This window comes from Cinclus cinclus, chromosome Z (genome assembly GCF_963662255.1).
Source record: "Cinclus cinclus chromosome Z, bCinCin1.1, whole genome shotgun sequence".
NCBI classification, from domain to species: domain Eukaryota; kingdom Metazoa; phylum Chordata; class Aves; order Passeriformes; family Cinclidae; genus Cinclus; species Cinclus cinclus.
The window spans coordinates 61,617,284-61,642,579 of NC_085084.1; the positions used below are offsets into that span (position 1 = coordinate 61,617,284).

The 25,296-nt window shown below is 34.2% G+C and overlaps 1 protein-coding gene across 5 annotated transcripts in view; it reads right to left on the bottom strand.

The window, feature by feature from the left end:
- Positions 1 to 1,468: 1,468 nt before the first annotated feature.
- Positions 1,469 to 25,296, bottom strand: part of AP3B1 (adaptor related protein complex 3 subunit beta 1) — a 152,485-nt gene continuing 128,657 nt past the window's right edge. For all 5 annotated transcript variants that reach the window (XM_062513829.1, XM_062513830.1, XM_062513826.1 and 2 more), the window contains 3 exons: positions 20,050 to 20,147; positions 14,800 to 14,938; positions 1,469 to 2,224 (listed from right to left, as the gene is read on the bottom strand). In XM_062513829.1, the coding sequence (XP_062369813.1) occupies positions 2,071 to 2,224; positions 14,800 to 14,938; positions 20,050 to 20,147 (391 nt within the window). In that variant the 3' untranslated portion in view covers positions 1,469 to 2,070. The remainder of the gene's footprint in view (positions 2,225 to 14,799; positions 14,939 to 20,049; positions 20,148 to 25,296) is intronic.

Sequence of the window (25,296 nt, forward strand, 5' to 3'; positions counted from 1 at the left end):
ACCAAGAGGTACTGAACCACTTAAGTGCTGAAAAATATAAACTATGACCAGAAGCTCCCCAGCAATCTTTATTATACACATTTCTGGGCTTCATTGATAAAATTTTATCAAGTTCTCCAAGGAAGGCAGAAAATACTCAGCAATGTTTATGACTTACACAGCATTAACATGTTTTTCTTTGCTTTATACTGTTGTATGAGAAGCAATTCTTGTTTGTGTTCTCCTTTACAGTAACGGTCAAAGATTTTCCAGTTCAGGCTTTTCTCAGGATGCACGTTTCTGCATTACCATCTTCCCCTCACCATCTTCTTGCTGGGTCTTAATATTAAAGGCTATCTACAGACCAATCTGCAGTTTCTCTGAGACAACAGTAATTTTTACGACAATTTATTTTTCATCTGTTTGAATACCTATTACATCACTTAGTTGAAAGGTAATTCAATAGCAAATTTATTGCAGGATTAGGACTTCAGAAAACAATGTGAATGTTGATTAAGAACATGTACATTTCTCTTGAGGGTGTAAGATTCTTGGGGGTTTTTTGGGTGCTACAGCAAACTCTAAAAGCACATTTCTCACAGAAGTACAAGATAATGCCTTAAAAACCTAACCTCTCTTTAGCATTTGCCAATATGCTCTGCTTCACATTGGAGTCTCTTTTTAGTTCTACTAACTTTTAATAGAAAATTTTAGAATTTACTGTGAAGTAATGCAACATCTTTTAAAAGTCAGTATTTTGTATCATTCTCAACTGGAACAGCACTAGATCCTGTTGACAGAGGAAGGTTACACTTATTCAAGTATTTTCTCTGTAGCAGAGCCGTGAGTTACTAGGAAAAAACGTTTAGGAAGTGAGGAGAACTGATAAGATAATAAGATAAGAAATGAAAATGCTCAGCATCTTCCATCCTGCCATGTAACCAGAATGTGAAGGGAAGCTCAAAATCAGTGACCTGACAAAATCACTGACCTGTACCAAGAAAACTGGGTACACCAACTGGTGCAAGGCTATTGGTCTTCTCTGGCTTAGTTCAGTTGATAGGGATATGAATTCCTCTTTGCCTCAAGCCCTGGTTTATACAAAGTTGGGAAATGTTTTAATCTAGTTGAAAAAGGGAAATTCAATATAAAGCTGAATATTCATCAAGCTAGATGACAGTATATGCCACAACAGTCTAATAATCAGCATTTCATTTAATACTCATTTGAACAATTCAATCTGTATTTTATGAGTAGGCCAATTTAAAAACAGGCAGTTGATGGTTTTGTTTATTAACAAAAATGCAACCGTATAGCAGACAATTATCATAGGAGCACAAACACTGGCTACTTTTAAAAGAACAATTTACTGATATGAATGTAGTGTCCACCTCGTCTGAATTTGCTTTAGTTAACCAGGTATATACAATACCAGCATATCTGTTATCAATTATCTACCAAAACAAGAAACCGGGAGCCTCTGTTCATAGGCACTACTTTATTAGCATCTTAACAAAATATTTGAGAAAATGACAGTAGGTAGGAACAATGTTCTCAATAGACGAGTTCAGGTTCACAAGCATTTCCAGAAAGCAAACACCATTTTTCTGTACTTACTGTGTTTTCACACTTACACCAAAATTCTCTCTGAACCACACATTTGTGTATGTGGCTGGAACCCACCTGCCATTTGAACTCAGTTTTCAAGCAGTGTGATTTCCCTTGAACTTTATTACCTAGTATTTGTCCACTATTGGGGGGGAGGGGAGTGGAAACTGATGGGGAAGCAATGTAGTGGGGGAAGGGAAAAGAGAGGGAAGAACTAGGGTAGAACAAATGGGAAATACATTTAAAAGCGCAGATAACTGACAGTAAAATATATGTTCTTTGGTTAGCAAGCAGAAAAAAAGGAAAGGACTTGCATATATGATAGATACGCACTAGCATTCTAAAGCAGAAGACAAGAATGTCAAGAGTGTATTTTTTCCCCACTGCCAGATGGAAGGGCTATTATTATAAATGAAAGGCAGCAGTAGTGGATGCCAGGCACTTTTGTTGTGTGCCAGATTCTGAAGTCCAGATGTAAGCAGGTTACCCCTGGGACAGGACAGGCTTCAGCTCCCGCAGCAGAACAGAACCAATCACAGTTTTCTCAGTGTTTATGATGAGCTGTGCTGTAGAGCTCTCCTTCAGCTCCACTGTGACTAGCATCAGTGACCCACTGTGCACAGTCTTAGCTGCAAACCTGGAGGGAAAAGGAAAAATAAAAAAAGAGAAAAATCACTGAGGATCTTAAGGTCAAAGACTGCCAGTGTTTCCTTCTGCAAGAATTAAATGAGCTCAAATATAATAAAATACTTCTAAATTCATTAATGTATTTCAGGGGATAAACCATAAAACCTCCTATAAATTCTTCAAACACAATTTATGTAAATATTTTTGCATTTTAGAAGGGAAAGAAGTATCATGCAAAATTTTGTATTTAGTAGTACAAACTAAATCTTATTTAAATAACTTTCAAATGTAAATATTGATTCCTCAGTTCATCAACAATATTCATACACATTGACAACCTGACTACAGCTGTATAGAATTTTCCAAGGATTTTCATTATTTTTTGCCCCAAAGAAAATACAACTATGTTAAATGTAGTAGAACACATACAAAAAAGCCAAACTGTTGTACTTTCTGAAATGTGTCTCCTCCTGTAACCCCAGAAATTAATTCATATTAAACTAGTCAAAATTATAAACATACAAAACAATCAGTTTGAAATTACAGTATCAGCAACGCAGTTATTCTATCTGTGAATTTATCTCCAGAACCATAAAAATGTGGCCAATATTTTGAAATATTTTATAATAATTAAAAATCCTACAAAGGAAATAAAAAACTACCAACCTATCAGACAGACAAAAGTTAGGACTAATGCACGTTACTAAATTCCAAGACATGAAGAACCCACTAATTACATGGAATTAAAAACAAAACTACCCTTTTAAGCACCACAATTGACTGAAAAGCCATTTCAGGCACAATGAACTTCTGTCAATCCTGTTAATTCATTCTGTGTGCAGAGCCAGGCCCAAGAGACAGGAAGCAAGAGGATGGCAACAGCGTCCATCTTTCCATCTTCCACAAGGAGCCCAACATGCTTTCTCTTCCCACCCACCCCCTTCTTGGTTACTTCTCAACAACAAAGTTGCTGCACACGGGCTTTTGAAAACACTAACAAGTGTAGAGCAGGTCTGTGACCCCGTCTGACCCCACTTTGCAGGGCCAATCTCCTCTCCTCTTTCTGAATGACACGTGTCTGAATCGGAGCCATCTGCCTCAATTTGCGCAACATCTTCAGTCACAATAGGACCCAGTTAGCCCTGACAACAGCTCACAATACAGAAAAATCAAACTGCTGCGCTGACAGCACGCTGTGGGCTATTCAAGAGCAAACCAACTGGTCAGTGTCTCCTGTCTGACAATCATCATGGGCCGCGCAAAGCGCCTACCCAAGCCCTGGGGGATCTGTTTAATTACCATCAACATAAAGGAGGGAGTTTATCAGGAGATACTCAAAAAACTTCACTCCAGACTTAATTAAAATATTAGCCACTTAAGCAGGAAGCAGGTTCTCTTTAAACGAGAAGCAATTTCTGTCTTTTTTTTTTTCTTTTTAAAATAAGCACATCAAAATCTCATAACACATTATACTAATTAAAGAAACATGGGACACTTTTCTAACATCACCCATCAAAGGTCAATCTATTTCTTTTGTCTGGATTACAGATACATTCAAAGACCTTTCTTTTAAATAGGAGGTTATAAAACAATATTACTAGTACAAAAATTACCTACTTAACTAGTTATATCAATGATTTCATCTATTTATGCTGCAAGGTAGAAGACGAGTATTTCTCTTGTTGACTTCGACAGGGGGATAATTATAGAAACAATAGTCTTATTAGTCACTTTATTTACTTAACAGTTGTGTCTTGGGACAACACAGAAGCAGATTATCTCTGAGTATGCACATAAATAGGTTGCTAGTTGGCACTCCTGCTGTGCTTCATAGCCTCGAGGCTTGATTCTACCCTTTTTTATCAAAAGCTGAAAGTGATACAAAGTCAGCGTTCTGGGAAAGACAAGGTGGTCCGAAGCATGAGAGATGAGTTTTGCGCTGATATTTTTACATGTGAATTTGCAAAATCACTTAGGAGATCAATAGTACTTTTCCATAGCCCTGAACAAACCACATAAAATCAATGAATGTGATTTTGCATGTGGCTTGCAAGATGCAAAGGGCCTGATACTCAGATAATTTTACACAAAGTGTTAATATGCATAACTAGCAGCAGCTAATCAGCTTCTATCAATGGTTACCGACATGGGATCTGGAATTGCTCGGTGAAGGAAAAATTGGACTGCAACAGAAAGACTTATTTCACCATTTAAAAAGCATGTATAGAAGAGAACCACTCAGTGGGTTTACAGCTGCTTTTGAACTTTGGAAACTAAAATCTGCTCCTTAGAATAGGGAATATAATCCAGTTTCTTGGGAGAGTTACAAATACACTTGTATGATCTGTAAAACTGAATACAGTTATAACAGGATGAAGCAGTTGATACTAACAGTAAAACTCACTTAACAGTTATTTAGATGTTTTAAATACACTGAAGGATTGAAGTATTTAGTTAATAGCTGTTTTTTCAACTAAATACATGCTACTGCATTTATATGCTAACTCTTACCATAAACCCCCGAGGATTTTCCAAAAGGTGTGTTGTGCTCAACTAAATACCTAGAAAAGCCTAGAAAGCCATTTAAAAAATCTCTCAGCAGCAAAAAATTCATCATTAATAACATGTGTTCACTCTTAGTGAGAAACTTTTATTTTCTCCATGAGGTCAGTAATAATTTTATACTTTGTGGGTAAGAATTTGAATTAAAAACAAATTAAAAAAAATCCCCAAACCAAACTAAACCAAAAAAGACAATAAAAGAACAAAAAAATCACTGACTTTAATAAGCCTTTAAAACTGCACTGTGATACATTTAAATCTAGGATCTTCACTGATTGACTGTAGGTCCGAAAGAATGAATTTATCCTGTGGACAACTCGTAACATAAGACACATACAATGAACATGGTCCTGTTGCAACCAAGGACACATCTGTAAATTTAAAAAAAAATTATCCCAAACTAACAAAAAAGCAAACACACAAAAGAAAAACAACTGCCCCAACCAACCACAACAACAAAAAAACCAACCCCAAATCAAAAAACCCCATCAAAAAAAACCCAAAAAACAAAGCAAATGAGAAATGAGAATAAATCCAAAAAACAGGACAAAATATTACAAATATCTTCCAGACGGCTGTTTCTGCTATGATGCAGTATTTAATTCTGTGATAATACTGATTCTAAACCTGATTTTACATCACCAAAATATTGAGGAACATTTGCAGCTGCTAATATTTTTCCCATTTAAAAAATCAAGACAGATTAGAACAAAACAATGTGAGAAATATTCATTTGTTATGAAGGTTTACAATATTTTTTTGAAAGAATGTTAAATATTCTGAGCCTATGTGACATGCAAAAAACCAAAAGGAATTAATACATTGTTCCTATATAAATATAGCACTTATCAGTGGATAAGGAGATATACATTAAAAATCAAATTCAACATAATATTCAAAATACTATATGTTTATAGAAAGTAACTCAGTCTTTCAGGAGTTAAAAATGAAGTACATAGTCTTGATCACTTCCCATGAAAATAAAATTTTCCATACAGAAAAATTTGATATATAGTTGATATAAAGAGAAAACACAGAGTATCAGATACTACAATGTGACAGCATTTGCCAAGCACTGAGTTTACAATGATGGGTAGTCTGAGTACAGACTGGCAGCAATTTTCTCTTTTTCTGTAGACAAAATATAGCTACACTATAAGGAGATGCATCTTTATGGAGAAAGGTTATGAAAATTTCATGGCAGTGAATATACAGCAGCAGACTAACTCACTTAAAACCTACTCTTTAAAATTCAACATTTGAGAAAGTAAATTTACACCTGAACACTCACTATCGGGATATTTACAGCAGAGCAGGGTTCATTATGCATAATTCAACAGCATTATAACACACTCTCTTCTGTCCGGTGCCTTTCTTCCTCTTTGACTTTTCTATTCAAGCTAAATTTTCTTCTTTTTTTTGTTCTACTGCTTACCACAAAGAGTGACAATGGCCCATGGAGGCTAAAACTTTTTTTTCTTCCACCCTTTCTTTAAATCTTGTACATGAAGCCTTCAATTACTGCTTGCTGAAGCAGACAGAATCCTATTAGTAAGGAAGACAATCAGAAGATGCAATGCCCTGCCCTAGCTGTAGAAAAATAATTAGTCGAAAGCTGACAAATGTGTAATCAAGTTATGCAATGAATATATTCAAAAGGGAAAAAAAATACTGCTGCGAATTAGTCTTCAATTTGTAATATAAGAATGAAAAACTACAAAGGATCTTCCAGCACATCAACTGGACAATAAAGATAGTTACACTTAAAATTTCTTCCTATTGCTCTGCTATGCAAAGATTTCACCTTATAAATAACAATTCATCTAAATATTGGTTAAATTATTAATTTACTTGTATTCATTCTCTGAGTAAGCCTTAGAACATGAAAATAAGTATTTCGGTATTAGTTCTAACCTGGGGATAGAGAAAGCTTAATACCAAAACTGTAAGCACAAACTAACTCACAGAAAGAAGGAACTTAATGGATGATTTTAACATTGGTTACTCCTAATAAAATTTAATTACTATTTACCTTAACAATCATATTATGATAATGTGACTTTCTTTTTTTCCAGCATATTTAATGCAATTTTATCACTATTTTCAACAAATTGTTCAAAATACCTAATTCATTAAAATAATGTAATTCTTTTCCAACATAATCTATTTTTTCAGGGGGTATAAAAAGTAAAATTACAAAATAAATTGCAATAAAATGTACATATTTTTACCATATTTATTTGTATTGCCAAAATAAATTTTGAATCTGTCCCCACTTTCCAGTAATCAGCTGCAAGGTACCTCTAACAAAAATGCACAACTGCAAGTGAGTCGTCTGAACTTACTTCTGTCCAATACATAGCACTAATCCACATGTTCAAAAAGATGCTGCATGAACTTTCTACCATCTTCCAAATTTATCATTAGTTTAAAAATATCAGCATTTTTATATGTAGGTATTTATGTCTCCTCCCCAAAACTTCAATGAGCTAAAATCTTGAATCAAAATATTTAGTCCTCCCACCCAGAAAATTCTAATTGCAATACTTGATCAATTTATTTTCTTACATGCTTTACTATTTTTATTTTTTTTTCTGATAGAATTGATTTCTGATTTAATAAGATATGTGCTTGAGAATTATACTCAGTCTATTTTTTAAAACAGGGTATAAATTTTAATTTGAAGGAAAACAATTTAATTTCAAGAAAGCAGATTACCTCATAGAAAAATATTAAAATATTAAATACTCAGAGACCTTTACAATCAAAGACAGTCTTCTGCTCAGTTAATTCTTTAAGTGTTCAGCATTTTCTGTTTAAATAACTGGCTCAAAATGCTCCTGTTTGTTTTTCAAAGAAAATGCTGCACATATTTATCACTTTATACCATTCAGATACAAAAGCAGTGCTGTCCTCTAGTGGACAGCAAATAAGGCAGGCTAGAACAATCTGTTTTGATTAACTGCATATCTAAAATGACTAACTCATATCCTTTTAAAGCTAAGACCAAATTTAATTTGCTAAAGTTATTTTAAAATTTTGTGATTTGCATATAAGCTCTTTAGTACAACAATATATCTACCGTATTAAGTGCATTAAAATGATTCTGTGTGAAGGCATTCTCTTGATCAAGTATTTTGCACCAGCTAAATAAAATCGTTGTACGATGATAACACATGAAAAAAGTATTAGTATACACAGGGCCCTTTGCTAGCAGAGAGAAAATTTCAAGGTTTTGGAACATTAGGATTTGATTAAGGATTTGATTAGGCTTCATTAAAGAATAATTATAATAAGAAAAGTAATATGAGGAACTACAGAATGAGTACTTTCATACTTATAATATTCAGTTTTCTTTTCCTCTATTAACAAAAATATTAACCAAAGTGTAAGTCCTAGCTGGGCTTTTTTTTTTTTTTAAAATTTTTTTTTTAAAAAAAAAAAAAAAGAAAAGAAAAGCAAAATCTCCAAAGCAGAAAAGCAGAAATCTGGAATTATTTGAATTACTTCCATCATAAAACAAGAAAACATTTAAGAGTTTACAACTTCTGGCTAAAATAAAGGCTGAAATAACTGTGGGCATGGACATACTGTTTCATTTAAAATTGTCTCCTACAGGTAAAAACTACCAAAGAAGCTGTTTTGCCTAGGTTATTTAGCTCTATAATTAATTCCTACTTGAGAGATTAGGAAGTGAAATCAAAGCTGCATGCCTGTTGCAAGTTTATTTATGCAGCTACCCACTGAAGCTTTCTAGAAGAGTAGAAAAGGAAGACTGAGCCCCACAGCTAAGGAACTACAGAAGCAAAACAGTCTTAGGTAACTGCATCAAAGGACCTATTTTGCAGGAGAAGAGGTTGATTTTGCTTCCTTGGAGCCCTCCAACACGGTAATTGCTTAGTAAAAAAACCTTAGAACACATGTGCTTGCACACAGAACAAAAAGTGCCTTTAAAAAAGTCTTCTGGATTTATAGACCTGTTAATCAGCTACTGACTTACTTGGATTCAAGTGAATAACTACAAAGAATTTCCATTTCTCAGAAATTTATACATGGTGTTTGTCCTCAATAGATGGGCATTTTTCTTTCCAGCAGAAATGCTGGAAGCAGATGCAGTTGTTAGTTATGTTCAGCTGATGGTGTCTGATCACTACATTTCTGCCTGAGAATTCTTCCAAATTTAGTGCAAATTGGAAGATGACATACACAGAAAAATTTTCCAGGTAGACCTCTTAAGATAGAGTTTGGCTCAATACAAATGTGCCTACACACGTGTGCAATTGCATACCTTTTCTCCCCACATTAACTGTTGCTGGATTAAAAAGATGTGGGGAGGATAACTGATTACTAAGCACGACGCTCTCTGATAATCAAAATTGTCTGTAAACAAAACCCTCTTTCCTTTGAGAATCAGTCTGCCAATATACTATAAATGGGACATGACAGGTTGCAAAATGATAAAAAGGGGTGAATACAACCAGACTGTCAGGCTGATACATGGAGTAAGAAATAAAGGGTAGTGAAACACAGGTCCTTGGATTTCTGTATTTTAAACATCTTATGCAAGTTTCCACATTTGGTCTTGTTGTTTTCATATTATTCAGAGTATGAATTCTCACCCATTGCAATGTGTTTACTGTTTACTGCAGTGTGTCATAATAAATGATCTACACAGTATGTTTCTGATTTTGCTAAGAAGACAGGTGGACGGTATTTTACATCTTATTCAATAATTGCTTGTTCAAGAAATCAGATAGTTAAGGGTACACTAAGCAATGGCATACTACATACAGCAAGCTCTGAAGAAACTACCATATCTATGTGTTCCAGTGAAGCACCCCTAAAAATGTAGGTTTCAGAAGCCGCACAGACGCTCACACATTACTGTGCTTGAGCTAGTTAGACCTGCCCCAGCAATGAGCAGAAGTGCTGTTTCACTCTTCTTTGTTTAAAACTCAGCCTGCTTGCTGCTAATTCAGGTGTCTACTATGACATCACAGTAAGAGATGAGAATCACCCCTCTGCAAGCCCTTGCCATGTCTAGAAAGAAGAGACGGCTGTTAGTATTGCCACTTTTGTGACTGTAACGGAGAAAGACATTAAAATTCCTATTTTAAAATATGAAATGGTTGTTCTGAAGCACTTTAGAGCTTCACTGTTGAAAAAGATTTGATTTTCTCCAAAACCTCAGATTGTTGCATACTGGGTTCTTGAAATTATAGAACTGATCATGTGAAATTTGAGGACTGAAATTAATTCTGTCGTGTGTCTCAGAGTGCAGGTCAATGGTTACAGCCATTCTGAGGAACTGTAGAACAGAGATATATGTATGACAACATGCTCACTTTCTAACCCTGCTACTTCCTGTTTGCAATTGAGGATTCCTTCCAGAATACAACAGCAGCAATAGACTAGTGCAATGGACTATTAAATAAGTTGGGGTTGACTAAACTTCATTCTTCATTATCCACCCTGCTGGCTTAAGAGTTTTATTTCACTGACTGGTTGGGCAATGCACAGGTAGTCTTTAAGAAAGAAAAAAGTAGAAAAGATGATCTATCTTGCACCATTTTTAGAGCCACAGTCATTGACGTCAACAATATTCTGCAGTGCAATGAGATCTAAGAAATTTAAGAAATACTTTGGAAGTGGAAGGTAGAGAGGTAGGTAGTTGAAGACAGCCTGATTCTCCATCCCATTGCACATCATACTCTGACGTCAGTAGCAGCACACAAATATAAAAATGAGAGTGAAGAAGTAAATCCAGTTTGTAATCTTAGCTCTGAACAGAGTTTTCTCCTATATGCTGCTGCCAACACTTTAAAAGCTTTGCACCAAATTTTTGCTGGTAGCGTGAAAAAACACCTTCCATGTGCATTTCTATTACTTTTTTCCCTAAGCCAATTTAGCCTGAACACCTCTCTTTTATGCATAGGACCTTATGTAATAGTAGACAATATTTTGACACTTTCTAGAGGATTATAAGAGCATTCAAGTACTTGTAAGATTCAAGTCTGCAACTAGCCTTTTCATTCTACCACCATCTGTTATCTTTTGCTATATTTGAAGTGAAGCAGATGATGACTACTTATACTTGTAGGAGATGAAATTGAATAAAGGAGGAAGAAACCCGAGGAACTTTTAGGATATTCATCTGAGAAGGATAAGCAACACATGTTGAAAATAGCACTAGCATGAAGAGCGTTTCTGGGTAAATAAGGCTTGTATCAGTTAAATAGTATATGACTGAAATTGAATAATGTCTTCATCTCATCATATTTGGAAATAGAACAGTCTGGATTTCTTTTTCTTTTGTTGTTGATGTTGTATCTAAAGCAATGAATGTTACTGCCCAAGTAAAGACCAGGAGCTCAAATGGTGTTGTATAGAAGAATCAACTTTGAGGGAATAAATGTCCTCCACTATGTACCCTCCTATCTTGAAGATAGAAAAATTCCTAATAGGTTTTTCCTACTAACAACAAACAGCAGTCATAGTTCAACACAAAAACACTTGTTCCCTAAAGGTAGTTATTCAGAGTAATTCCCTGTAGGAACAAATACTTTTCTTTTAGCAATTGTGTCTTCAGATATTCAAACGGTGCCTTCAGGTTTGAAGTCTGAAGCAAAACAGAGAAGCTTGATGCCTTAGCTGACTCTTTGAAATCACTTTATCAACATCAAGTAATAGTTCTTAAAACATTAAAAGACCTATGTATATGCCAACAATTACTCTCATCATTCTTGTGAAAAAATATTTAAAGAAAGAACCCTTTTTTCTGAGGTTTTCATATTTAAGAAAACACATTTCTCATTCAAGAAAATCTCTCTTTTGAAATGCATTTCACATTCTTGCTTCTAGTAGAAACCTTTAAAAATTGAAGTGGTTCCACTTATTAGCAAAAGCAAGAAAGATGAATACATAAAACAGCTAAATCCCATTAAGAACCTGTGAATACTTTACATGTTGTCTTACAAGGCCCTGTAATCTTAAGCCCTTGAACCAACTTCACTGAAGATCAGGTAACTATTCTAAAGGAAGTAAAACAGTACAGCAAATTAATTTTTCAAATATATAAATATTAACCTGCAACTTTGTGTGGTGGTATCTATGTCTACATCTATGTCGATGCTACTGAGTTAAATATCTTTGCAGTTATCACTTCAAATAAAACCAGGTCAGAAAGACCATTTTAAAGCAGAATCAACGATGTCATCTGCCATATTTTTAATTTAACAGTTAAATTATTGCATTTTAACTAAGCACACAAATTCAATAGCCACACGGTAAAGAGAGAAATGTATGTAAGAAAATGTTTCTATATTGTGACGTGCTCAGATATATAGCTCATGTATTTGACATCTGTTTTCATTTATTTCTTTTTTCTTTGGTGACTATATGCTACTCTGTTGATATTTATTTAAAGTATTTACTTTCAAATCTTCATTATATTTGCTGTAAGTGTTTTTACTTGGTGCAAAAATAAAATCCTAATAGGGTTATTAATTTAAGGACCAGTAATTGGATTCCACCAACATAACAACATCTTCAGCATGAATGTGAATATGTTTAGACTGAAATAAACCATGAAACACACCTGTTCATGTCCATTAGATACTCTTGCACTGAACAATTTCATTTTGAATGAGTATATTGCATTACCAAGCAATACAATTTTTTTGGCATTAGCCATCATTAAGCAGTAATACTTAAGTTGGGGATGACCAACTAATAGGTTAAAGTAATTTATGCTGCACAGTGCAGAACGCCAGTTAAAAAACAGTACTTCTGTTTCTGTGTAAAAAGGTTATGTTCCAGGCTTTTCCAAGAAGTCAGCTGAAGTAGTCCTCACAGAACAGCATGATGAGCTGAAAGTTTTTGGAAATATTTTTTTTCTCCAATATCACTTTTAACATATTTTTATTGAATCTCTAACTGTTTAGACAAGATAAAAGATGACAGTTTATTTTATTATCCTGAAATTGTGTCACAATTCCTGATATATCCTGAAATAGAAGTCACAATTCTTGCATCCATGAGACTTCTGCCAGGAGAGATTTAATTTCTGTCTCCTCTCATGGCAGAGTTCATTTAAGCCAAACGTATGTTTGCTTTAGATATATATATAAACTATTTCAGTGATGTTTTTCAGCATTTTGAAAGGATTAATTATATAATATCTATCTCAAATATTCATTCACATGAATCTAGGATTTACTTTAATGATAAAGCATTACTGTTTAGAAGATGAGCAGGCTCAGCACAGTATCAACTAGGTAGTGATCCTGATCAGTAAAATCTAGGTGGAATTATGACTACGTAATATCTGTGAACTCCATTTACGTATGGTGAAGCAAATGAAGGACTGTTTCCTTAATGCTTACCAATTGCTGGGCATTTCTCATAGGCCACTTAAATTGCTACAAACTACTTGTTTTGCTTGATGGATTATTCTATAGTCTATTCTATAACTATTGTGGCAGACTGAAATTGAAAACACTGTATTTTGAATCTAAAAAATGAAAGAAAACTTCAGGATGCTCTGAAGCACTCTGAATACTTCAGCTTCACCCAAATGTGCCTTTAAGCACTGTCTCTGAAGGAGTGTACCCAACAGTTAAGTGCATCTTCAATTTATTTACTGTTGGTTATAGACTGTTGTAGAAAACTTCTTTTAAAAGAAACAAAAAGAGCAAAAGAAAACAACATCAAATTGGAAACTTACCTACAAACAGAAAACCTGTGGCTGAGCCAGGAGCTAGGCTATTATTTTAGGGAGCCTTTTTGAGACTCAGTCAACGAAACAATCCATGCCTATGTGAAAAGTCTCATGTGATAGATAGGGTAAAGATGCAGAGCACCTGTAGACTGCAGACACTTCAGTCTCTCTTGATTGACACTCTCACCTAGTCTTTGAATTGATGTTGAGAACACAGGCTATACAGATCCCTCAGGGATGCAACAAATGAGGACTCTTTCATGGAGGATCAGGTGTCAACAGTGACAATCATTTCAGTGCAATTGCACTAGCTGTGCCATGTTTTTATGGTGAAACAGAATTTTATCATTAACCGTATCAAATACATAGGAAAATCCAGCTGGGTTAATGTTAATGCAATGCAATACAAATGCCCAGCAATGCAAAAGAGACCACATCCAACAACACCAGGTTATTAATCTTGTGTAGCCTACAGCATTCTCACCCTTTTGAACAGCCATCTCAGTCTTCAAAATTTCAAAGAAACACATTGTTCTTCTTTTTAAAAGAAGCTAATTTGCTCTTTTTGAATAGCAAAATTCAGGGGATTAGAGATAATTCAAAATTCAGTGAACAGTTTTAGTAGTTGGTACCGAGAGATGTATTCTTTTCTTAGTTCAAGACCAGGTTAACCTGTTTGTTCCTGCCACAAGTGAGAAGCCATACAGATTCACAGGATTAAATATTTTGAGTCAATCAGATTAAAAGCAGTCATTAAACAACAACTGCATCAATTCTACTGACATTCTGTATCACAGCATTTAGATGAAACAGATTAATCTACAAGCAAAAACTGGAAACTGGACAGGGCCGATGACTTTCTTGGCTGATAATTGTTTTTGCTTGCAGATACATATGTATGTATAGGGACGTAAAAAAAAAAAAAGTAGCTCATCACAGATGACAAAACTGGAGCAGGCTGCTTACTATGGGAAACAGAAGCAAAACATAAAAATCCCCAAAAACCTTTTTGAAAGCACTGTGCTCTAAAAGGCTACCTCCTCCCTTTGAAAAAAAACAAGGGATAGACAATTCCCTCTGTGTAAAATTGAGACACTTTTATAGACACTCAAATAATGAGCTGCAGAGTACTTAGGCTCATATTACTATCTGCTTAGTATTATATAGTACAGTATAATTTGGTACCTTCTCCCTTAAAGATATGGCTAATAGAATTTTCCCTAATATTATCAAAGGTTGAAGAATTTTGAACTATTAAATTAATATTAAAAGACAGTTGTACTTCGATTAACATATAATCTTACCTGTGTATGTTATCTTGACCAGAAGGGACTACACCCAGGTTTGCTGCTTTCACTACTCTCTCAGTTATTATAAGTCTAGCAGAATTCTGTGGAGCAACAGCTATTGTAGCAGATGTCTCATTCATTCCTGTCAGCATTCCTGAAACATTAAGTATTTCATTATGAATACACTAAGATTTGCCTGCTTATTAAGTGTTAAATTAAAATAGTATGCATCTAAACAAAAAAAAAAGCATTAAAAGTTAAATCATTTATTGAGAAAACAATTTCATAAGAACTCACATAATTACCTTAGTTTGTCTTACTTGCAATGACCTATTATCAGAAACAAATTACTAATAGTTGAACAATGACATGTGTGATACTAATGCAACTGTGAAACCAAGGTAGTTATTTTCTCATAAAAAGCTTAATTTAAAAGAGAATGCAAATGCAGAAATTAAATATTAAGGAAGACTGATTTGGAAAGTAAGTAAGACTATATACAAAGATCCCTTATAATCTTTCATTCATACATTTAATTATAATTCCATAAGCAATTGCTAAAAATGATCTTTAAATTCAGACAGTAGTAATCGGTTCAATTCAGTTATTTAAGAGAAAGTCAGCACATTGGAAATTGGTAAATTCATTTAGTATCCAGCTCTCTAAAATGTCAACATAAACTATCTGAGTAAAATTATTTGAATATTCCTACAAAAATGGAACAGAAACGTGAAGATTATATCCAAACATATGATGAAGAAAAAGTAAAGAAGGATATGCCATTCAAAGACATTTTAACAAAACTCACACCTTTCTATCAATATCCATTGTTTAGAAGAATGATTTGTTGGATGCTCATGTTGATTACAACACAACAGAACTACAACTTAACACTGTGTGTGCCCTTTTACAGTATGTTCAGAATCTGAAAATGCAGACAAACAAAGGATCTCAGTACTTCAGGCAGAAATAGCATCTGAAGCATCTGAAGCAAAACTAACAATGAAAACAACGGAAAGTCTCAAAAGGCCAATGTTTTAGGGCTGCACATACAATAATAACCCAGAGAAAACAGTAGTACCAAGATACTTAGTAAGAGCAATTAGAACAATAAATCCAGCATTTTAATGCCCTGGAATGTGTGGCTGTCACAGAATAAGAAATATGAAAGTAAAAACAGAACAGCTGATGAGTAAATAATAGGATATTTTTGAAGAGAACAAAAATAAGCATACAACTTTTATAACAATCAGATTTATCTTGAGAGTAGAACATTCTGTTTTAAATTGTTTAACTATTAGGCAAAAGCTTTACAAACTACATACACAGACTAAAACCGCTTTTAAGCAGAGCACGGGGACTTCCATAACACTGCTGAGAGATATGTGTACTTATTTAGGATTTAAACCTTCTCCATTAAGCTCTACTGAAGAGCAAATGCTGAATAAATGAATGCAACTATGTTTATGTTAAAAGCCTGCTTCCCGCAGCATGTAATTAAAGGAAATGTTGTACAAAGCCAGTACTTTTGTCAAGCTCCTGTAAATGGAAAGATGGATAGCACTCAGAGAAGTGAATGCATTGCTTCATATTTAACCTTAACACTCTTGTCATTAATGGTTTGTCTAACTTGTTCTATAAAAGACAAGGTACTGCTCCATTGAAGTAAAATTAAAAAAATCAACTAAACCATGCTTTTCAGAACAGAAGATTCATTATCGTCGACTAATGTATTGGCATAAAGCAAAGTAACATCCTATCAAGTAAGGCACACATTCAATCTGCTTTTTCACCCCCCTTTATTTTTAACTCATGCTGTTTTATTGTTATAGGCAATTTGTACCACTCAGCATGACAGTGTAAACTGAATCAAGATTAATTTACATGCAAAAGAACACTTAGGAGAGCAGCGTGGTAAGCAAATGTATTGTCTCGATTGCTGAGGTGGAAAAGAACCTGGAAATAAAATAGGGTACTCTAATTAAGGAGCATCAAATATGATTGCTTGGGGTAGTCAATGGCCAGAAAATAGTAAATGTCCAACCATTTAAAGAATTAGCATCTTGCTTGTTAGGAAAACAAATTTTATATATATAATTTTAATAAAATCAGGTAAACTATCTGTTTACTTAACCAAGATTAGATTTTGTTGTTGGCCTATTTTTTTTAAATGTGATTCAGGTATACATGTTAAGAAAAGTTGACAAAATTATTTAAAAACATGTCTTTTGAGAAAAAAAATCCTAAAGTAGTTTTAATTACTTATTTTAAAAACAAGATCATAAAAATTCTGATTAATACCCAGCTATAACAATCACATGACTATTTCTTGAAACACAAGAATCTAAGAAAACTCTAGCCTGAGCACAAAGCAGCAATTAGCCTGGGTTAACCACCTGATATGATGAAATAACGCCACATATTTTAAATAATAAAAGAAAATTATACTGGAAAAATTACAGTGATGGGTAACAAGGTATGCTAGCCAGCAGACTAGTCCTATTCTGAACTGAGGGAAGGAGAGTTTTGATACTGATTTTTAAAAACAGACAAGTTGAAATCTGGATACAAAGCTGCAATAGTAAATACTCTACTCATGCAGTGTTCCTACTATGGGAACTCTACTTTTCTTGGGGATGTGATGTAAAATAGGGTATAAAATTCTGAGGCCTGAAGGATCAGAAAAAATATCTGAGCAAAAAGGTAGAGTGTTTGATAATGTAATTTTAATTCACTCATTCCAAATTGTCAATTACAACAGCCACTAACTCAGCTGCTTCTCTGAGGAACTACTTCACCTGGGGATTCCCAAACTCAGGAGGGAAGGAAAGGGGAGATGGTGCAGCAAAGCTAAGCATATCATGCACAGCATGTGGACAAAAACAGCTTTTCAGGTTCTGCCACTTCTACCAGATAACCTTCACTGCCATGAATATTCAATAACCTGTCTGCTCCTCTCTCTTTATGCCGTTAGGAAGAAAATGGATACATACAAATGTAACAGACAATGCAAAACAGCAGAGTGTAATTGAGTAAAGATGTATAGCAATGATTTGTCTTCTACATAGCAGTATAATACCAGCTATTTTCATTTTAGCACTCTTATTACGTTACACGTGCAATTTAGATGTAAAAATCCTTAAAACCCATATATATATATTCATTCTCTCCCACTGTTACCTTGCATTTCTAATGTTCTCCTCATTCCTTCACTTTTTACCTATCTATTTTGGTCACAAATAAAACCAGGCAACTCCAGATACAGGACTTGAAACATTTTCAAAACCAAAAAAAGAAAAAAAAAGTTAAAGAAAAAGCATGACAAGTGAAAAACAAGTTATATAAATCAGATTCATTTGGAGAATACAGACAAATTGAAGTTAAACACAAAATAGAATAATATATACCAACTTCTAAATTGCCCAGCATTTATTATTATAATTCGGAATTTTCATTTATCAACAACACAAAGTAATTCTTCCTATATGCTACCTGTTTCTCGATCTCTGAAATAAATACTAATGCAAAATGCAGATTTGAGACTTCTGTTACCAAGAATATTCTGATACAGCTGATAACCATAAAAAAAAAAGATGCAATAGGAAAGGTTTTTAAACCTGTAGTAAATTTGCCAGCCTGCAAAGTCCTGCATCAAAGAATGAATTCAGGAAGACAGAGTGAGCGATACAGAAATGCCAAGAGACCTTCATGGATTTACAAATACTTCATATAAACAAATTTTCAAATAGCTTTATTCAGAGTAGCCTTTCTGCTCTATTAAACATAGCAAACAGCTGCCAGATTTATTCAGACAAATAATCAACAACCATAGAAGTAAAATGGCAGAAGAAAAAGGAATTTTGGCAACAACTCCACAGAGGACCACAGCTATTCTCCAAGTACACTTCTTCTATGTGCTCATGGTTCTGTATGGCCAGTCAGGAGGAAAAAATGCCCTCAGTCACAGTAAAGCATACAAAAACTCTATCAGAATACCACAAAGCAAGCAAACATAAAAACAGGGAGGGAAGAAGCACGAATCCTGCCTTCTTTTCACTACAACCTCAGCTACAATGTTTAGAAGGGAACAGTTGAAAATAAATGTACCACAGCCTCATTCAATCACTCACCTTGGTTTGCTGAGCAGGTATAAAGCTGAGAGGCAGGCTTTAGCCAGCAAAGGGTAAGAACAGCAAATAAGTATCAATTGGTTATGAAAACAAAGCCCAATCCTAACTTTTCACTGCAGCCATAAGCTTAACTGTGAATGATCTAGACAGTATTTAAACCACTTTCTTAATAATTCAAAAACATAAAAGCAAGAAATGTTCAAAAGCAATAACTAATAATACATAACATTACTCATTGGTGTTCTTGACTGCTCGATGGATATACTGAGTTTCTGAGCCTTACACAGCAATGAGACAGGATCCCATGGGCATATTCTCATCTCAATATGAAGAGACATATACATGTAAATCCCCATACATTGAGACAGATGAGTAAACGCTACTACATTTGAGTACATCCAAAATGTTACCACTTATATTTAAAAATATCCAAGAATCATATCTGAATTAATGATAGCAGTATTGACTATTCTATCTAACATATGGTCAAACCTAGGCACAATTTCCTCTAATTATCGTGAATAAAATATTCAAGTCACTAAAAGGTCTTACGGGGATTTGTGCCTGGACTAGTATCAGAGACTTACATTCTTTGAAAACACAGTATTAGGAAAATATAGAAGTATATAAAACATGTCGTTGTTTTAAAACAGTATTCCAAAAAGAGTATTTTTTATATATAAAGTGTTTGACAGTGAAAAGATTTAAACACTCTTCAAAGTATTTGAGGAACACGCACATTATCAGGATTGAAAATTATTACTGGAATAAAGAACAGTAAAATCCAATGCAATACCCATGTAGAAATGGTTCATTTCGTTGAGCTGGAATCCCAAGTTTCTGTTTTACTGCTAGCAGGAAAGGCATTCACACTTCATGGTGGGAAGCCAAAACTCTTTGAGCAGAAAGACTGTTTTAGGGTTAAGGGTGGGCTTTGGCCCTTTAAAGACTGCATCATGTCACAGCACATCCTTCTTAAGATATTTTAGAACTACTTATTGTCAGAGTGAATACTAATAGCGGCTAACTCAACCACCTACAACTGGAAGCACTTTCTATAGGCTTGGAAACTGAAAGGCATGCAGCCCTCTTCCCATCCAAGTACATTTACTGAAGCTGCTGAAGTATTTCTCACCTTGCTCCTTCTTAAAATCTTTCTCTGACATAGTGACAGGCAAGAGCAGTTCTCCAACAGGGGGCTGAATGTTAACATTGAACTGATCATCCTTTGTGCTAGAAAAGAGAAATTACAGAGAATCAACCAAGTGCTTCAACATAGATTAATATACATATATCAGTTCCAAATTTTCTGTGAAATCATTAAAAAGTGTAAGAACTACCTGTATGATTTCTACCTTCTTACATTAATAAAGCTGATGCATTTTCTCTCAGTACAAATGTGGTAGGCATGGTCTTGTATTTCTGAAAATGCAACTTTTACTCAGATCAATGTTTATTCATGATCTGCAAAGCATCACGCTCAATCTAAATGCTTGCAAAGGACAAATTACTGTGTATTTGACAAGTTCTTTAAGAGAACTGTTACATGTCCTGTCATCAGCTACAGCCATCCTAGAAATGATGCTAAACATAGAAAAGATATAATTTCAGGCAGAAGGATGCTATTATTTGAAAAAAAACCACAAACAAGCCAAATAATAAATACAGTAGTAAATAAGTATTTTTTATAAGTTCAATTTCACAGTATGTATATTTAAATTAATGTATGTATATTTAAATTTATATTTATTTATATTTATTTTCACAGTTTGTGTATTTAAACAAAACCACACAGCATACTGGCTATTGTAAAAGCACACTGGAAAACTGCAGAACTTGAGGCCATTTTCTTAATGGAAGAGGTAAAAAAAACTATCACTAGAAACACAATACTATTAAATGTTAGATATCTCTCCTTAAAAAATAAATATCATACACTGAACTTCCTCTCCTTAACCATTCAGTTCTCTAAGTTTCCAACTATTTTGTTTGAGACTTCTTCAAGGCTAAAGAAACTCAAGATGCATTCACTCTGCTATGTTTCACTGACCAACTGTGCCATAAGGGATTTGCCTGGCAATTCAGGATCAGTATGCCTAGCCAGAATCTTTGTCAATGCCTTAAGGCCTGAGAAATTTTTAGAAAAGAACACTGTTTTTTTTTTTTCCTGGTATACCAAATAGCCAATATATATTGATTGGAGATATGCCTCAGATATCCTACTTAAATATAATGATACAATTATTAGAATGGAAAATACATTTCATCCATTAACATCCATGTTATTTAAATTAACCTAAAATATGTGCTACGGATTTTTTATAATTCTGCAACCTCAAAGTTTTAAAACAAGATAGACTGATGGAAAGCAAACAGCACTATAGATCAGTAGTATAGAAAATATATGTGTCTCCCTCCTAAAGATGCAAAAGTAGCCACCTGGAAACAGAAGAGCATTTTACAGTCCTCCTACTCAAATTTCTAATACTTAGCATAATTACCCATTTTCAAAAGGAAATGCTTAGGAACTCATACAATCCTATTTTCTAGCTTCTGATGTGTTACAATTATGCTTATGAGTGCAGTCTCAAGAATGGGCTGTTCAAATAAAACTGGACAATTATGCTAACTTTTTTGAGAACTGGTATTTAGTAAACATACAGAAGAACAATCCCTTCAAACTTCCTAGTAATTTTATTAAGTACTGCTTTTAAAACCTAACAAAGTCAAACATCTTTTCCCCTGTACTACTTTTTCGCCCGTGCTACTTTAAATGCCATCCATCTCTAAAGTAATTATTACAATAAAAGTCATTATTATAATAAAAGAGGGATTGTTTGATTGTCTACCCTGATTAAGTGCACAGTAAAATAAGCAAGAAATATTTTTTAAATTTTTCCTTTGAAGAATGATTAAGAACTCCATCAGCTTAAGAGCTGATGGAAAAGTCTTTAATCAACTGCCCCATTAATTTTTTGCTGTTCATACCTACTACTTGGACTATAAGACTGACATTTTCAACAATACCTTCATTGACACTGTTCAAGTGATCGTTCAACCAATGTTATGTTTCATATTTAAGCAAGACATGCTGTATATAATTTGGAATGAAACAGATAAACCATTTTGTGTACAATGATTTATGTCCTTCATTGACTGGAGAGATGCCATTTGTACATTAACTTGACTTATAACATCAATTATTAAATTGCTTTAATGCTTATAACAATATTTCCACAATAAGAAGGAATGAGTACAGCTTGGGTTTTTTATGTCCATAACTGCTCAAGAGGATCACTTGACACTTCTGCTGTTAACAAACATTCCAATTCCATTTCCTCTAGTGAATAAATAGCTAATATATATTCTTTGATAAAACATGAACTCTTCATAGCCTACAAGCACAAATTCTGATTGCTAGTTGTCCTTCAAAACCACTTCGTTCTTAATTTCACTTTAGTCAGCATCTAGGTTACTTTGCATTACTTTAATTCCAGTGCGCTTCAGTAAATTTCTTTCTCAGCTACAGAAAATCATCCTTCCTTATAGATTCTCTTTACCAGACACTTCATAGATTAATATACAGCTTTTGTTTATTGATCTGCATCTCTTTTATTTCATCTTTATATTAGAGAGCTCATAATAACTAATTTAACAAAAGTTACTTCATAATTCCATAGAACACAATATGATTCAGAAGGGGCATTAGAAATCACCTGGTTCTATCTCCTGCTTAAGCAAAGGTCACCTTAGCTCACTTTGCTCATGGCCTTGTTGATTTGAGCTCTGAGAATCTCCAAAGATGGAGATTTCATCAGATATCTAATGGAGAAGTTCCAGGATAAAACTGAGGCTTGGAATACAACTACTTAACTTCTCCCAATACCTAGTCAGCTGAATTTCAGTGCATTTAACTTATTAATTTATATTTTCGACACTATAATTAATACAAATTATGCTTAAACAAAAAAATACATTAACTTTCAAAACTCTGCTGGAAAACTGGTTCAAGTTGCACTGAAGCATCACTCAGGTAGCATTGCTTTAACTTTCCTGGAAGAGCAAGGTGAAGAATCTTATTTTAAAAAGTACCTAAAGTTTCTCAGGCCAACAGAATATGATTTTGAGTTCAAAAATTAAAGACTGCAGCAGGTGCAGCTGGAAAGTTGCAGCCTTAGAGGAATATGAATGCTCAATGAGAAGTTCTTAGAGGGAAACTCTAAAAGGGTCAAACAGTTGGGGATGTCTGACAACAGTACCTTACCAACACTAGCTGGCAAAATCTGTTATGTATTTAATTGTGAACTTATGGGCAAATAATATTAGACATCATTACTCTTACTTACTCCTTAAAAACTATAAAATTGTACATATTATATTTTTAAAAGACTTACATCACTTTCATGATTCAATTTCAAGTATCATATTAATTTATCTTCTGATGCACATAAAGATGAACAAATGAGAGACAATAATGCTCCCCCAGGAACAAAGGGAGACTTACTAGCTCCACAATAAACGACACTGCAGGCCTTACAATTAACCCTTCAGAACATGCAGAGTTGAAAGATTTCTGTAGAGGTCTACAGATGTAATGGGAGCAGCTAGCACCCGACATTTGAAACTCTTGGCTATTTTCCCTATTGTCCTATTGTTCTCTCAGTTTGATTTTTTTTTGTTTGGGTTGTTTCTTTGTTTTTTTTTTTTTTTTTAGAATTGTCTCTGGAGGGTTCCTAGTAAAGAAGTTCTCTACCATAACAAAAGTCTTGAGAACAGTAATGGCAAAATATTCAAAATGAAAGTAAATAATACTAACACTTGTGAATGAGGTTTTTTTTAAAATTCAACAATAGCAGTGTTTAATGTCTTAACTTCCAAGGCTTTTGATAAAATAATATTCTAATCAGACCAGGAATATTCTTCTTGCTCTTTATACTATCCTTTTTTGTTTCACTCCTAGCAGTAGCTTGTCCCAGAAAGTAAGGGCAACACTAAGAGAGAATTAAGTTCCTGCAAAACAAAACATGGAATGGAGAAGTATAGGAGACTTAATTCATAGTCTTGCTGAAGAAAGGAAAGGATTGCATCCTGCTTATACGATACAAAAAGGCCACAGCAATAGAAAAAATGAAAGCAGTTGTTCATGTCCAGCCTTGTTTTTTTCCAGGTCAGTTATTTATCTTGGCATAATTGTGTTCTGGAATAGGGCCAACTGACTACTTTAGAGTAATGAAATAAAGAGAAGAGTACCAGACTGCTTGTCTTACATCCATAAGCAACTTGGTTATCTGCTGACAAAGCACTAGGGGAAGAAAAAGCGAGAAAAAAGTGAAAATGCAAGTGACAGTGATGTGAAGATAACCCTACATTTCTTAATATTAGCTTTTAATATATTCCATAACATATTCCACTACATAATTTTAATCAGATGCTTTTGTGCAAGAATTTACACCTGAATGCATGCTTGCACTCAACAGAAATACCAACTGCTACCCAACCAACCCTCTTCATTTATGCTGCTTTGCAGGTAGAAGTTCTGCTTGGGAAGATTTCTACATCAACACAGAATGAAGTAAGTGAATTTCATGCTGCAAAAAATCTCTTCCTTTGAAAATAAAATTCAGAGCAAAAGTTTCTACAATAAGATGGAACCTGCAGAGAACAGAGTGAATGAAGTTTTTAAATCTTATTCACAGAATTTACTTCATTTAAGAAATTGCTAGATTCTTCAGGCTACACCAAATTCTTCTGGAGTAATCAGCAAAATGTTTTCTTTATATAGTACAGGACAGATTAAATGCTTCCTTTTCTATCAGCATAACAACTGTACAAGAGTATGTATTCTCCTCATCTGAAGGAGAGGGTTTTTCTGATGACACTGGGACATTAAGAAAGGTCAACAAAAGGTAATTAGTTAAAAACCTCTGTTATGTCACACTATTTCCCAACTACCTAATGATTTTGAAAAAGAATGGAAGGCACAGAAGCTGCTGCTTTCATTCAATTCCTCTTTCTCCTTGGGAGCTCTGGCTGTGTTCTTTACACTTAAACCTTGAGAAAACTAGGGAGAGAAATGTGAAACCAAAACTAGGGACAGAGATGTATGGCATGGACATCTCCCCTACACCAAACAGTTTCAAAGAAAGCTAAAACAATTTCCTATGTACTTTTCAAAAGAACAGAAAAGAGAACAGGTTCTCCATAAATTAATGTTATCATGAAAGCTGTGGTTCTTTCATGGTTTTGGGAACAACTAGACAGAAGATAATTTGGAAAGAGGATGAGAAGAATAAGAAAGAAAAGGTAAAGACAGGCTTTTTTCTCCAGCTTTCAATATTGTAAAAAGGACATCTCCCCTACACCTTTAGTTATTCATCATACC